Consider the following 15,516-nt stretch of genomic DNA (forward strand, 5'->3'; position numbering starts at 1 on the left):
ACAACAGTCCTATGAAATACAAAGAAAGCCGAGAATCAGTGACAGGAAAGGATCACCAGTAAGAACTACAGCAGTCACCGCTTACCTCGTAGCATAGGGCACTGTCCGTGATCCTTAAGAAGAGTTAGTAGAAATGCCTTGCCCATCTTGCCCCTGAACCCCTTGAAAGGTACACGACTGCTGTGTTGGTGTTTAGGGGGAGCATCTCACTTACCAGGGACTGACTTCTCCCTTGATTCCTCTGTAGTGATGGAGACTTCCCCGCTGATGAAAAATTCCCTGGGATTGCAACCTCCAAGCCAGACAGCTTTCCTATGGAATGACAGAGAACTTGTCAAGGTGAAACACCAGTCTGCGGGAGAAAGGGAGGAAGAGAATGATGGAAATCGTTTCTGGGAAACTATTTTTACATTATGTGTTGTTTGTTCCCGGTAAATAAACTGAAATCTTCTTAACAGTACAACAAAATCTAAACCACTAAAGCCAACAATACAGGAGTATAACGTTCGACAAAAATTTCTTTGGCTGCGCAGCATGTGGGATCTTAGCTCCCCAACCAGGGATTGAACCCACGCCTGCTGCATTGGAAGCGCAGAGTCTTCACCACGGGACCACCGGGGAAGTCCCAGGACTATCACTTTTAAAGGAGAAGGTACAAACCCCTCGGTTCTATGAACTGGAGATTTTTAGTAAGAAGTCAATATATTTGTTGTTAGGCACATTTTATGTTAGGCTGTCTCCCTGCACAGGATGCAGGCGCCTTGAGAATGGAAGTCATATCCCTCTATAGTACGTCCCTCTTCTTTCTGCTTTGCAGTTTGCTGCTCCACTTGCTCAACCCCACCTAGTAATAACCTATACTTCCCTTGTTCCTGTTTTCCCATCTGGAAAACAGACAAAAGGCAACCAAACAACGCAAAGGTCTCAACAAATAAGGGATATCCAAAACCAGAGATGGCCAGAACTTCTGTACCCCTGATGAAATAGTCCTCATACAAAACCTGATAATCAAATTCCTTAATGCTAGGAATCACAGTGAAAAATAGTATCTGAACTGACTTCTGTCAGATGAGTGAGAACTAAGGTTAATTCAGTGTATCTGAAGCATAGAAAGTGAGGGCAAAAGTGGCACAAGATGGGACTAGAGAAGCAGAGAGGATTCTAGACCACGCAGAGTCTTAAAGGCCAACAGTGTGTTTTCTATTCTCAAAACAATGCTTGTGAGCGATGTTTATGAGCAACGTTCCAACTTGCTTTGAAGGTTTCTTGTGTGAAGAGTGGATTGGAAGGAAACAAGATATATGGACACTAGTTAGGACCTAATCGCAACAGACAGGCAAGTTCAGTATTAGGAAGTTGAGGAAGAGCTGGCTGACAGATTCCAAAGAAATTCAGGAGATGAACTGAAGCGGGCTTAATGGGGTAGGAGATGGAGGAAAGGAAGGTCTTAGGGAATTCAAGGGTTTACTGCACACATGAGCAAAGTCTCAAAATTAATCATTTGAACGTACAGAGGCGGATCTCCCAAATGACACCGGTTAGGAAGCAACGGTACGCCCTTTAGAATTCCTAGAGACAACACAAATCAACTGTTTCGATGGAAAATTCGGCGGGACTCTTGATTTCCATGGGAATACAGAGAAAAGAGACACTGATCTGGCTTGCAGGTATATTTAGGAAGTTGTTAGCCGGACATCACCTACTAGTATCATGTAAGTAGGCCGTCCGAAGTAGGAAGCTTAGGGGAAAAACCTGGAGGAAAACTTAAAAGCTTAAGCCACACCTCTACACTACACCACCTTTCACAATTTCTTCTCAGATAAGCATCATCCCCATCAGTGAAGAAACTCGTTCGTACCTCATAATAGGAAAAACAGGCCTAAAGATTCAATGTGTGTCTTGGGAGGTCCCATCTATGCGATATCTTCCTGGGACCAGAAAAGGCCCCAGGAAGATCCATCTCTGCACCCCTGAAAGCTTACCACCAAGGAAAATGACTAGGTCCATAGATTGCCTCCCTCAAACCAGCTTACCTCACACATAGATCATTAGCAACTCCGCCCTTACTCACATTATCACAGTCACAAGAGTGGTTAGGGAGAAAAGCACTAACCAGGGGAACTAAAACAGAGGCAATCCAGGCCAAGCTGGGCTGGTGGCAGATATCTTGCTCCTTACGCTCGGGTGCATAATGCGACTCACCACAGTGCCTTTTTCACAGACCCTTTTGAACGTTTCTCCACAGAATCCAACAGCTCAAGTTAGTTCATGACGCTTCAAGGTCAACAATCGTCAAGAGAAAAACATGCAATATGTCTTACAATGTTGGATTCCTTACAAACAGGACAAGGAGATAACCATGTAGACAAAACCAGAGCATTTGAAAACATCTGTATTCTACAAACACACCAGTGAATGCTATAAATAAGGTACTATGACATAAAACAAAATGAAAACTAGATGTGAGACTGTTCTCTTCAGTGTACAGACTTCATGGCAGTTGCTGCACACTATCTAGCTACTTAGATCTTTAACTCTCTGTTCTGTTAATACCAAATGAGGCCCAAGTGTGTCAACCTGTTTCCCACAGAAACCAAAAAGTCTACATGCATCTCTTTTCTCCTGTGCCCTTTCACCTTACCTGCTCCCAATTCTCCACCAACGTCCTCCTCTTTCTCTAATTATTCTCCTCTTCATTTTGCTTGGCCTTGCCCCCAAGCATGCAAGACAGAGAGTCCTAGAGGTCCAAGATTCTAGAGTGGCTGTTTGCAAGGCGGAGGAGATTACAGTAACTGCCACACTGTATATACTTCTGTGCAAAGAAAAAGGGACAGTGTTCAGAATGTCTCTCACATATAACAAGAGCTGGAGATGGCAGGATACCTGTGTGGCCCAAGGAACTAGAGCTAGCAAATTATGGGCCAAACAATTGCAACCAAAGGCTGGAAGAGGAAAGGTCTGCAACCAGCTCTGTCTCCTAGCTCTCTGGTATTTGCTGCCAACGGGCAGAGTCTATTTCGTGAAGCATCAAGCACTGAAAAGAAGACTCCTGCTGCTGGAAGTTGACAGGAAGTAACGTCCAATGCAAGATCAAGGCTTGTCCTCGAAGCAATGCCCATAATGGAAGAGAAAAAAAAAAGAGAAAGCGGAAGAGAAATGTTAAGTCGCAAGTCCAACCTGGCCCCCAGCCTAGCCCAGCCCAAGGAAGGTAGGAGTCAAGGAGAAGAAACTAAAAGAGAAGAGCCTTGGACCACAACATTCTCCACAAGGTACACTCAAGAAACTTCACCCTACTCTTGAACCAAGTTACAAAGAGAGCTTCTTAATCCCTACTTTGGCTCCTTAAAAGCTGCTATCAGTTCACTCATTAGACACATATGATTTCAGAACAACTGTAATAGTTCAAACTAGATGGCTCTTTCCTTCCTAAGGATTATTAATTAAAGAAGATCTATATAGCTCTAAGTATATGATACATAAAATAGAATACTCTGTAGAATATAAGTAACTCTTAGTTCAGTGTATTAATGAACGTCTGTAAGAAATGTGGCAATGATTTCCCTAATGGAAGAGCCTGGGGGAGGTAAATCTGTCTTCTAGGATTTCCTCCTCCCCAAAGCTCAGAAACTCAGGTGTTGTTTTAGCTCTCCTACACTCTCTTCACCCAAGCCCGCCTTCCTGTTGGGGATCGGACCTCCCTATTGGCTCTCTCATACCTTTCAACTGCCTGCTTTGTGACATCACTCTCCTACCAAACCTACTACCACTTGGTAGAGTCTTGGGGTTTCCGTGGAGCTGTTTGGACCAGTAACCAGTGACCTCTGTACTGGACACGTGCGCCGTTCAGCTGCAGCCACTCGGACATCCTCTAGTGTTGTCTCCTCATCCCTGGTACCTGCAGTGGATGCTTCCTCTTCTCTGACCATGTCAGGTAAGAAAAGAAACTTTGGAAAGTTTTGCGTTCGATTCTTTTGCCCCTAAATTGAGTAGGAGATTCAAAATAGCATGGAATAATGAGGGAAAGTATTGAACTACACGTCTGGAGACCTAATTTCACTTTTGACTTTGACGTTTACTATCTGTGTGACTTTGGACAAATCACTGGCTGTCTCACAAAGCCTGTTGCTTTCCTTAACTGTTACGTTAGGATACCACGTTGGGTTGATCACTCTGATCCCCTTCTTTTCCAGTATTGAGCCTTAAAGGGTACCCATGTAGAAAACGAAATCAGACACTTCTCAAGAGTGTTTCAACAGAAACATAGAAAAGCCAGGGGACATAGAAAACTAGCAATATATACCAAGATGTTTCATCTCTAATGGTCTCCCTCCACTAGGATTTCGACTAGTTGAAAAGAGAGAATAGGGAGAGAGGATGGAGAGTACTGGGCTCTACAGGGAGGCACAGAGTCGAGCGTAAGGAAGTTTAGGATGGTTTTCAGTAGCACAGGCCAACAGGCACCAAGAGATGGGAGAAAATGTAAGAATGAAGAGGGAAAGCATAGAGGAGCTCTCAAGAAAAACGGAGTTTGCAATGGAATGCTGATGGGAACCAAAGATTTTCAATTAAAGCAGAAACAGCACAGAGGGAAACCTGCTCAGAGCAGGGCAAAACCAAGTTGATGGTAGCAAACCCTTACATTAACAGACTAAGAAGGAAAGTAAGGCCAGAACAGGGGATCACCAGGAAAGGCAGCTTATCAGAAAAGTCATACTCCGTTTTCTTTCTTTTATTGCCTCTCTGAATACAGTTGGCCACTTGACAGTTTTGAATATAAACATTTTAGAAATACGTTTTAGAAATGATGCCTCCTATAAACAAGCAACCACAGTGGTTATCTAGGGGGCTGCTTTTCAGTGTTTTATTCTTTCTAATTTTTAAACTAGGTAGACATTTCACCAATTCAACATTTTAAGTGATATCTTCTAAATTGAATCAGAAGGACTATTTTCCTTGGTGTGATATGTAGGTTCTAAGGCAAGGCTGCTTTTCATTTTTACAGTTATTTCCTTCCTAACACAGAGAGCACATTGATCAACAGCCATCGTTCGCTTGTAGAGCTTAGCTACCGAAGAAGAAGAAGAAAAAGTCAAGCCCCACATCTCTAATTCCCCCCACTTAGGGAATTCCCTGGCGGTCCAGTGCTTAGGACTCGGTGCTTTCACGGCCAGGGCCACGCGGCGCGGCCAAAGAAACAAAACAAACAAACATCCACGTTTATCGAAAACCATATTGTGGAGTCCTGTGGATTTTCTTACATTTGAAAATCTTTTTTAATTGGATTCTAGGCATGATGGTTTTTTGAGGTTTTGGGATGCCATCTTCTTGGATGCTGAAGATGATTCTAATCTAAGTTCTAGGATAAATCCAAAAACCTTCCTGATACATTTTAAGCTTCCTTTCTGCTTATTATATAAGCTATATTCATTGAAATATATATTTCTCCTAGGCTTAATACCTCTTACTTGCTGGGTAAAAATATGAAGGAGCACAATAATGAAACTCTTTTACACTTATTATTTTGCTGTCTGCTTCGTACCGGTTTTCATTGAAATACTTGTCTATATGTGTTGTGGCTACCTATACATGCACATTTATTGCATTCTGTTGCTTGTTATGCATTTTTTACTGACATACCTTCTCTGTCTGTATGCATTGGCTAGGAATTCATTCACCTCTATCACCTCCATCGTGTCTTCTGGTTAATAGTATTCACTAAAATAGAGTGGGCAAAATTCACTTTCATAATATTGCATGGATGGTACAGAATGCCATTTGTTAGTAAATTCATTAGGCTTCGATACTTGCCACATACCCCAGTTTTCATTAATATCTATGGATTTCTTTTTCGTTAACGTAATATGCTTGTCATGATTTTTCTTTGTCTTTCTAGAACTTATTGTATCTTCCTCCATATAAATCATACGCAATAGATCAGCTTATTCATCTATTAATTATTACTGCTATTATTATTGGTGGTGGTGTTATAACCACTTTACAGGTGAGGAATCTGAAGTAATCAGATAACTTTTCCCTTTCCAAAAGCACTTAAGAAATCCACTTTCGGGTAATCATTTTGAGGTAGGATGAGAAACCAGGCTTGAAGAGGGCAAAAATGACTCTTTCAATTCACCAGTTGGACTGAGCTGTACGTCACCTCTAGGTAATAGCGTGGGAACTGCACAAGCAAAGGGAGACACTGAAGACGACAATGGTAACAGCCGTACTGTTTTCTAATGGACAAAAAAAATGCCTATATTATAAGTTCTATTTCTCCTGCTTTCTGGCAGTATCATGCTCAGAGTGGAGTCCTGGCAAGGAAGTCAGGATACTTAGGTTCTGAAACCTGGTAATGATACTAACATAATGAGAGAACTTGAACAAGTCAACCCGACCTCTCTGAGCCTCAGTTTCCTTACTCACGAAATGAGACTGAGAACATCGAAGTTCTCTAAGGGCCTCCTAGTTCTAAAATGCTTCCAGTCTAGGAAATAGCATAGAAGTCAATACGAGTGCAGGCTGAAGGGAAAGACAGGGCAGGGAGAAGGTTGCTTCCAGCCTAGAGAACAATCTCTGAACCACACCACTTGGCTCTTCTGCCCGTCTGTGCCCAAGATGGGAGCACAGGCAGTGAATAGAGAAGAGTGGAAAACTGCTCAGTCCTTACAGCCATCATTAACTGTCTGATTTTGGGTTTCTCAGGAAGTAGTGATAGTAGAGGTGTCCTGATAGCAAGAACCTTCAGATGATGCCGTTCCTCAAACGTAGTGAGAATTTCTCAACCTCCCTGAGTTTTTCATGACCCTCTTGTTCTTACAGAAAATTTCCAACATCCATCTCTACTTGGAACTCTAAATTCTCTGCAGCATTCTCCTCCTGTGGTGAGCAATGCAACTTCCCTAACACGAAGTGTCTGCAACTTCTCCAGAGTCTCTGCCCCTGCCGTCAGTTCGGCATCGGCTACCGGTACCCCTTTCCAGACACTCATGGGTAGTGCCTACCTTTACCAACATTCTAGCACGACTATGTTATCTGGAGTTACTGACCACAGCCAGATCTCCACTTCAGCTGCTTCCTATCCAGGTGTTCTTGAGTGGGACATCACAGCAAGCATTGAAAAGAATTCTTCTTCACTCGGAGACTTTACTCTGGCACTCACTGACCGCCACACAGCTGCCTCCTCCATGTTTCTGGCAGCCCAGTATGATAAAACTTCAGACGCCAAGAACATGGTCCCTCTACATCCATCGCTTTCTGCCAGCCTTGCTCAGGGAACACCATCTCAGATTCCAAATCAGGGGCAGAGCCGCCTGTCACTTCCCTGCCAGGACGGAAGCCAGGTATATTACTATAACCAAGGCACACTGGGGTCTTTACTGTATGGAGAACTTGGCTCCTGCCCGCAATCCTACGGCTCGGCGTCATACACAGGAAGTCGGGCCTCTGGGCAACCAGAAATGGGAATGGGACTGAAGGAGATTCAGCCCACAAATATCCGACCACCAGCTTCCACCTCTGCAGTCTGCCACCCTGTGTCTGCTCAACGCATCACAGAAACAAGTTTTCAAGGTGAGTATAACAAACGCCAGAGAAAGTTGAAGAATGAGGTCGGCACTCAAAAATGGGGTCAAATCGACAGCTGGGAAGGGGTGTAGAGGCAGGTAGAATTTAGATCCTGAGCCTTTAATAACCACTACCTTCGCTCAGTGCCCTCTGTTTTTAGACTCTCTATGAGAACACCTAGGGCTTCCCTGGTGGCGCCGTGGTTAAGAATCCGCCTGCCAATGCAATGCGGGGGACACGGGTTCGAGCCCTGGTCTGCGAAGATCCCACATGCCGTGCAGCAACTAAGCGCATGTGCCACAACGACGGAGCCTGCATTCTAGAGCCCGTGAGCCTCAACTACCGAAGCCCACGTGCCTACAGCCCATGCTCCGCAACAAGAGAAGCCACCGCGATGAGAAGCCCGCACACCGCAACCGAGAGTAGCCCCCGCTAGCCGCCAACTAGAGAAAGCCCGTGCACAGCAATGAGAGACCCAGTGCAGCCAAAAACATAAATACGTAGAATAAATAAGTTCAAACAGTAAATAAATACATAAACATAAATTACAAAAAAAAGAACACCTAATGCAGGTGGGAAGGTGGGAGGGCCACTGTAGAGGTCATCTATGCTACATGTACAAGAACGCCGAGAGCACACCAATCGGTACCACACTTTTCACTGCTGTAGCCGATCGTTCCCCCTGTACTGCCACACTGTAGCACTCCCTTCCCTCATCTACTGCTATAGTCTCTTCGGAAGGTGTTTCAGAACTCTTGTTATGTGAGTGCCAGTTGAACTGTCCTCACTTCCTTCATTTATACCAGGATTGAAGACCTTGTGGTCCGAGATCCTGTCCAGAGAGCAAGCAGGCTAAGACTCTGTCTTTGTTGATGTGTTTCATCAGCAAGGGCTCTACCCCCTCTCCTAGTTCATGGTGTGACGTGTTCTTGGCCTCTCGGGAAAGTGGGGAGAATGGAAAGGACCCTATATGAGAATGCTAGGCTTTGTAAAACATTTCAGGTTTTTAAAAATAAGACTCATTTTGTATTGGACTTATAACAGTCCTATGAAATACAAAGCGAGCCGAGAATCAGTGACAGGAAAGGCTCACCAGTAAGAATTACAACAGTCACCGCTTACCTCGTAGCATAGGGCACTGTCCGTGATCCTTAAGAAGAGTTAGTAGAAATGCCTTGCCCATCTTGCCCCTGAACCCCTTGAAAGGTACATGACTGCTGTGTTGGTGTTTAGGGGGAGCATCTCACTTACCAGGGACTGACTTCTCCCTTGATCCCTTTGTAGGGATGGAGACCTCCCCCCTGGTGATGAAAAATTCCCTGGGATTGCAACCTCCAAGCCAGACGTTTTGTGTGACACAAAGTCAAGAACTCCCCAAGTCCTGCAGTAGCAGAAACAGCCACATACTTGAGAGTAACCCACCATCTGAACTTGGGGACATTTCAGTGACAGCTCCAGTCCAGAGTGCCAGGCGTCTCCTGGCCCTGCCTCCAGCTCCAAGCCAGGGACAAATAGAGAGTAAGCACGTGGATGATATCAAAACCAAGCTTTCAAAGCCTCTGGATGCCTACCAGATCCCAACAGAGAACCAAGATCCTCCACTACTCCCTTTAGGAATCCCTGATATTCACCAGCCGCTGGCCTGCACCGATCCCCTCAGCCAAGAGGAGCAGCCTGGTTCTGAAAATGCTGATCTGGGAGAGAACAGCCGGAGTCGTCAGGACCTAGGGACACTTGAAAATGGGATTGAACCTAGCAGTGGTCTTGCAGACATTACTACACTGGCGGAGGATATTCACCTTCCCCAGCTCTTTAATCCTTTGAAAGATCTTGATCAATCCCAAGGTCCCAACGTGATCAAAGCTAAAGACACCAGAGCCATTAAGGTGAATCAGGTGCAGGAAAAGCCAAGTGTCATAAAGGTTCCCTCTGATCAACCCAGGAAGAACAAACAGAAAGCCTCTGAGCCTATCAGTGGCGCTCCCAAGGCCAAAATCCAGCCAAAGAATCCAGAGTGCCTGTTAGGGGGAGAAGTGGTTATATGCCACGCTGCAGTCAGTGACAGGGCTCCTGTGAACACGGCCAAGCACTCTCAAGGCAAACCTCAGAAAGCTGCATCCAGAAAGATCAGCAAAACTAAGAGCCACGGGCAGGAAAAGACCAAAAGGACCAGAGGGAGAAACAAGGCTGAGGAGAACAAGCAGTCAGGGAACAAAGTCAAGGCAGAAGAGAAGCCAGCAATCCCCCACACGAAGCGAAAGGAACACCAAACTGAGCTTCTCCAACAGAGCTTTCAAAAGCCTCGAACCTCCCTTGGCGTGCGCATGCTGGAGTCTGTGAAGGTTCTTCATGCGCTGGGGAAGAAGAATGAGACGAAAACTGGGCGCTCTTCCTGTCGGCTCTTGGGAAAGTCAAGCAACCCCAAAGACCCCCAGCCACCCCCAGCTATCCAGCCATGGCGGCATACCCCACGTGAGGGGAAGGGTCCTGAGAAAACGCAAGTCCAAGCCCAGAAACCAGACAGCAGTGCTGAAACAGAGTGTCCGTCTCCAGCCCAGTATGAGCGGCCTCCTCCTGGGAAGGTCAAGTTGATACCTCTGCCTTTTTCTGCCTGGGACAAGCCTCAAGCTCGACCCGCTCCTCGGAGGCCACAGTCTCTGGCCTCACATCGGCCTGCTGGGGCTTACCGTGCCCAGCCTGGTTCTACTGACTCAGCTCAACCTGCTGCAGCCAATTCATCCCAGCCAGCTCCTGCCTCTTTGCCAGGCCCCGCCAAACCAGCTCAGCCAACTGTGACCAACCCAACCCAACCGGCTTGGCCCAACCATACCCAGCCTCGTGTCCCTCAGTCTGCTGCTCCTAGGCCTGCACCCTCCAAAACTTCATCTGGCGCTCCTCTCCAGCGGGAGCCTGTTCCCCCTGCTGTGAATAAGCGCCAGTCCCCACCCAAGCTCCAAACCCACTTTCTACTCCAAGACTTCAGCAAGCAACGAGTTCCATGGAGGGAACCCAACGTGCCTGAGCCAGTCATGTCAAAGCCCATCGAACAAGAGCAGAGGCCAGAGCGAGAGGCCATGAAGAGGCGGGCTCAACAACAACGGGAGAATGCTGCCAGATACACCTCTTCGGGCAAGCTGCAATTTTTCACCGAGAGGGAAAACGAAATGGAAATTGCCGACTACTACGGATACGTCAAGTGAGAGCTGCTAGGATTCTTGGTGCCACCTTGGCTACCAGCTGTTCTTCCATACACAGGTAAGACAGGTATAGAACTGAGTAAGTAAATGGAATACAATTAATAGACGAGTAACAAACCTTTCGAATTTTCAGATGCTGCTAACTGGGGCGTGAGAAAGGAAGGACTGAAAGTTGGATGGGAGAATGAAGGAAAGGGGTAAAAACTGAGCAAAGAGGAAGGAACTTGGCCCAGGGCTAGGAAGGCCAAAAGAGACGTATGGATTTAGGAAAGGAAGCAGGAGCGAGGATGAAATGGCAGAAGTAAAAAGCAGGGTCAGAGGTCTGGGTTGAAAGAACACAATTGGAGTAGAGTTGAAGGTGACAGAAGATGAGTCTAGGTTTACTAGGAGAAATAGAAAAAGTCTCTCGGGGACGCTGGCCTTAAGTCTCACAACCACCAGATAGGTATTTCAGAAAACAAGAGGTTCAGGACACATCTCTGAAAGGTCTGAGTTGCCTTATTCAGGTGTGACTGTAGTGGGGGAATAGGGAAATCTACCAGAGAAGTGGCTAGGGCTCAGAGTTATCCTAGGGGCAGCTGACGACAGGGGCAGAGCCAAGGGAACTGCTGGATCAGGAGGCCCACGAACAAAGCAGGGGCATAGCCGCCTGTCACTTCCCTGCCAGGAAGGAAGCCAGGTATATTACTGTAACCAAGGCACACTGGGGTCTTTACTGTATGGAGAACTTGGCTCCTGCCCGCAATCCTACGGCTCGGCGTCACACACAGGAAGTAGGGCCTCTGGGCAACCAGAAATGGGAATGGGACTGAAGGAGATTCAGCCCACAAATATCCGACCACCAGCTTCCACCTCTGCAGTCTGCCACCCTGTGTCTGCTCAACGCATCACAGAAACAAGTTTTCAAGGTGAGTATACAGACGGCAGAGAAAAGTTGAACAATGAGGTCAGCATTCAAAAATGGGGTCAAATCGACAGCTGGGAAGGGGTGTAGAGACAGGTAGAATTTAGATCCTGAGCCTTTAATAACCACTACCTTCTCTCAGTGCTCTCTGTTTTTAGACTCTATATGAGAACACCTAGGGCTTCCCTGGTGGCGCCTGCCAATGCAGGGGACACGGGTTCGAGCCCTGGTCTGCGAAGATCCCACATGCCGTGCAGCAACTAAGCGCATGTGCCACGACGACGGAGCCTGCATTCTAGAGCCCGTGAGCCTCAACTACCGAAGCCCACGTGCCTACAGCCCATGCTCCGCAACAAGAGAAGCCACCGCGATGAGATGCCCGCACACCGCAACCGAGAGTAGCCCCCGCTAGCCGCCAACTAGAGAAAGCCCGTGCACAGCAATGAGAGACCCAGTGCAGCCAAAAACATAAATACGTAGAATAAATAAGTTCAAACAGTAAATAAATACATAAACATAAATTACAAAAAAAAAGAACACCTAATGCAGGTGGGAAGGTGGGAGGGCCACCGTAGAGGTCATCTATGCTACATGTACAAGAACCCCGAGAGCACACCAATCGGTACCACACTTTTCACTGCTGTAGCCGATCGTTCCCCCTGTACTGCCACACTGTAGCACTCCCTTCCCTCATCTACTGCTATAGTCTCTTCGGAAGGTGTTTCCGAACTCTTGTTATCAGAGTGCCAGTTGAACTGTCCTCACTTCCTTCATTTATACCAGGATTGAAGACCTTGTGGTCCGAGATCCTGTCCAGAGAGCAAGCAGGCTAAGGCTCTGTCTTTGTTGATGTATTTCATCAGAAAGGGCTCTACCCCCTCTCCTAGTTCATGGTGTGAAGTGTTCTTGGCCTCTCGGGAAAGTGGGGAGAATGGAAAGGACCCTATATGAGAATGCTAGGCTCTGTAAAACATTTCAGGTTTTTAAAAATAAGACTCATTTTGTATTGGACTGACAACAGTCCTATGAAATACAAAGAAAGCCGAGAATCAGTGACAGGAAAGGATCACCAGTAAGAACTACAGCAGTCACCGCTTACCTCGTAGCATAGGGCACTGTCCGTGATCCTTAAGAAGAGTTAGTAGAAATGCCTTGCCCATCTTGCCCCTGAACCCCTTGAAAGGTACACGACTGCTGTGTTGGTGTTTAGGGGGAGCATCTCACTTACCAGGGACTGACTTCTCCCTTGATTCCTCTGTAGTGATGGAGACTTCCCCGCTGATGAAAAATTCCCTGGGATTGCAACCTCCAAGCCAGACAGCTTTCCTATGGAATGACAGAGAACTTGTCAAGGTGAAACACCAGTCTGCGGGAGAAAGGGAGGAAGAGAATGATGGAAATCGTTTCTGGGAAACTATTTTTACATTATGTGTTGTTTGTTCCCGGTAAATAAACTGAAATCTTCTTAACAGTACAACAAAATCTAAACCACTAAAGCCAACAATACAGGAGTATAACGTTCGACAAAAATTTCTTTGGCTGCGCAGCATGTGGGATCTTAGCTCCCCAACCAGGGATTGAACCCACGCCTGCTGCATTGGAAGCGCAGAGTCTTCACCACGGGACCACCGGGGAAGTCCCAGGACTATCACTTTTAAAGGAGAAGGTACAAACCCCTCGGTTCTATGAACTGGAGATTTTTAGTAAGAAGTCAATATATTTGTTGTTAGGCACATTTTATGTTAGGCTGTCTCCCTGCACAGGATGCAGGCGCCTTGAGAATGGAAGTCATATCCCTCTATAGTACGTCCCTCTTCTTTCTGCTTTGCAGTTTGCTGCTCCACTTGCTCAACCCCACCTAGTAATAACCTATACTTCCCTTGTTCCTGTTTTCCCATCTGGAAAACAGACAAAAGGCAACCAAACAACGCAAAGGTCTCAACAAATAAGGGATATCCAAAACCAGAGATGGCCAGAACTTCTGTACCCCTGATGAAATAGTCCTCATACAAAACCTGATAATCAAATTCCTTAATGCTAGGAATCACAGTGAAAAATAGTATCTGAACTGACTTCTGTCAGATGAGTGAGAACTAAGGTTAATTCAGTGTATCTGAAGCATAGAAAGTGAGGGCAAAAGTGGCACAAGATGGGACTAGAGAAGCAGAGAGGATTCTAGACCACGCAGAGTCTTAAAGGCCAACAGTGTGTTTTCTATTCTCAAAACAATGCTTGTGAGCGATGTTTATGAGCAACGTTCCAACTTGCTTTGAAGGTTTCTTGTGTGAAGAGTGGATTGGAAGGAAACAAGATATATGGACACTAGTTAGGACCTAATCGCAACAGACAGGCAAGTTCAGTATTAGGAAGTTGAGGAAGAGCTGGCTGACAGATTCCAAAGAAATTCAGGAGATGAACTGAAGCGGGCTTAATGGGGTAGGAGATGGAGGAAAGGAAGGTCTTAGGGAATTCAAGGGTTTACTGCACACATGAGCAAAGTCTCAAAATTAATCATTTGAACGTACAGAGGCGGATCTCCCAAATGACACCGGTTAGGAAGCAACGGTACGCCCTTTAGAATTCCTAGAGACAACACAAATCAACTGTTTCGATGGAAAATTCGGCGGGACTCTTGATTTCCATGGGAATACAGAGAAAAGAGACACTGATCTGGCTTGCAGGTATATTTAGGAAGTTGTTAGCCGGACATCACCTACTAGTATCATGTAAGTAGGCCGTCCGAAGTAGGAAGCTTAGGGGAAAAACCTGGAGGAAAACTTAAAAGCTTAAGCCACACCTCTACACTACACCACCTTTCACAATTTCTTCTCAGATAAGCATCATCCCCATCAGTGAAGAAACTCGTTCGTACCTCATAATAGGAAAAACAGGCCTAAAGATTCAATGTGTGTCTTGGGAGGTCCCATCTATGCGATATCTTCCTGGGACCAGAAAAGGCCCCAGGAAGATCCATCTCTGCACCCCTGAAAGCTTACCACCAAGGAAAATGACTAGGTCCATAGATTTCCTCCCTCAAACCAGCTTACCTCACACATAGATCATTAGCAACTCCGCCCTTACTCACATTATCACAGTCACAAGAGTGGTTAGGGAGAAAAGCACTAACCAGGGGAACTAAAACAGAGGCAATCCAGGCCAAGCTGGGCTGGTGGCAGATATCTTGCTCCTTACGCTCGGGTGCATAATGCGACTCACCACAGTGCCTTTTTCACAGACCCTTTTGAACGTTTCTCCACAGAATCCAACAGCTCAAGTTAGTTCATGACGCTTCAAGGTCAACAATCGTCAAGAGAAAAACATGCAATATGTCTTACAATGTTGGATTCCTTACAAACAGGACAAGGAGATAACCATGTAGACAAAACCAGAGCATTTGAAAACATCTGTATTCTACAAACACACCAGTGAATGCTATAAATAAGGTACTATGACATAAAACAAAATGAAAACTAGATGTGAGACTGTTCTCTTCAGTGTACAGACTTCATGGCAGTTGCTGCACACTATCTAGCTACTTAGATCTTTAACTCTCTGTTCTGTTAATACCAAATGAGGCCCAAGTGTGTCAACCTGTTTCCCACAGAAACCAAAAAGTCTACATGCATCTCTTTTCTCCTGTGCCCTTTCACCTTACCTGCTCCCAATTCTCCACCAACGTCCTCCTCTTTCTCTAATTATTCTCCTCTTCATTTTGCTTGGCCTTGCCCCCAAGCATGCAAGACAGAGAGTCCTAGAGGTCCAAGATTCTAGAGTGGCTGTTTGCAAGGCGGAGGAGATTACAGTAACTGCCACACTGTATATACTTCTGTGCAAAGAAAAAGGGACAGTGTT

At 46.0% G+C, this 15,516-nt stretch overlaps 1 protein-coding gene across 1 annotated transcript in view; it reads right to left on the reverse strand.

The window, feature by feature from the left end:
* The window catches only part of LOC309622127 (uncharacterized protein), a gene marked incomplete at its 5' end in the record, with an annotated part of 68,313 nt that extends 55,283 nt beyond the window's left edge, over window positions 1-13,030 (reverse strand). Inside the window, 2 exons of the mRNA XM_082409280.1 lie at window positions 215-352; window positions 12,893-13,030. Of these exons, the coding sequence (XP_082265406.1) occupies window positions 215-352; window positions 12,893-13,030 (276 nt within the window). The remainder of the gene's footprint in view (window positions 1-214; window positions 353-12,892) is intronic.
* Between the last annotated feature and the right edge of the window lie 2,486 nt (window positions 13,031-15,516).

Source organism: Balaenoptera borealis (genome assembly GCF_965194805.1).
Source record: "Balaenoptera borealis genome assembly, contig: HAP1_SCAFFOLD_1595, whole genome shotgun sequence".
Lineage (NCBI taxonomy): Eukaryota > Metazoa > Chordata > Mammalia > Artiodactyla > Balaenopteridae > Balaenoptera > Balaenoptera borealis.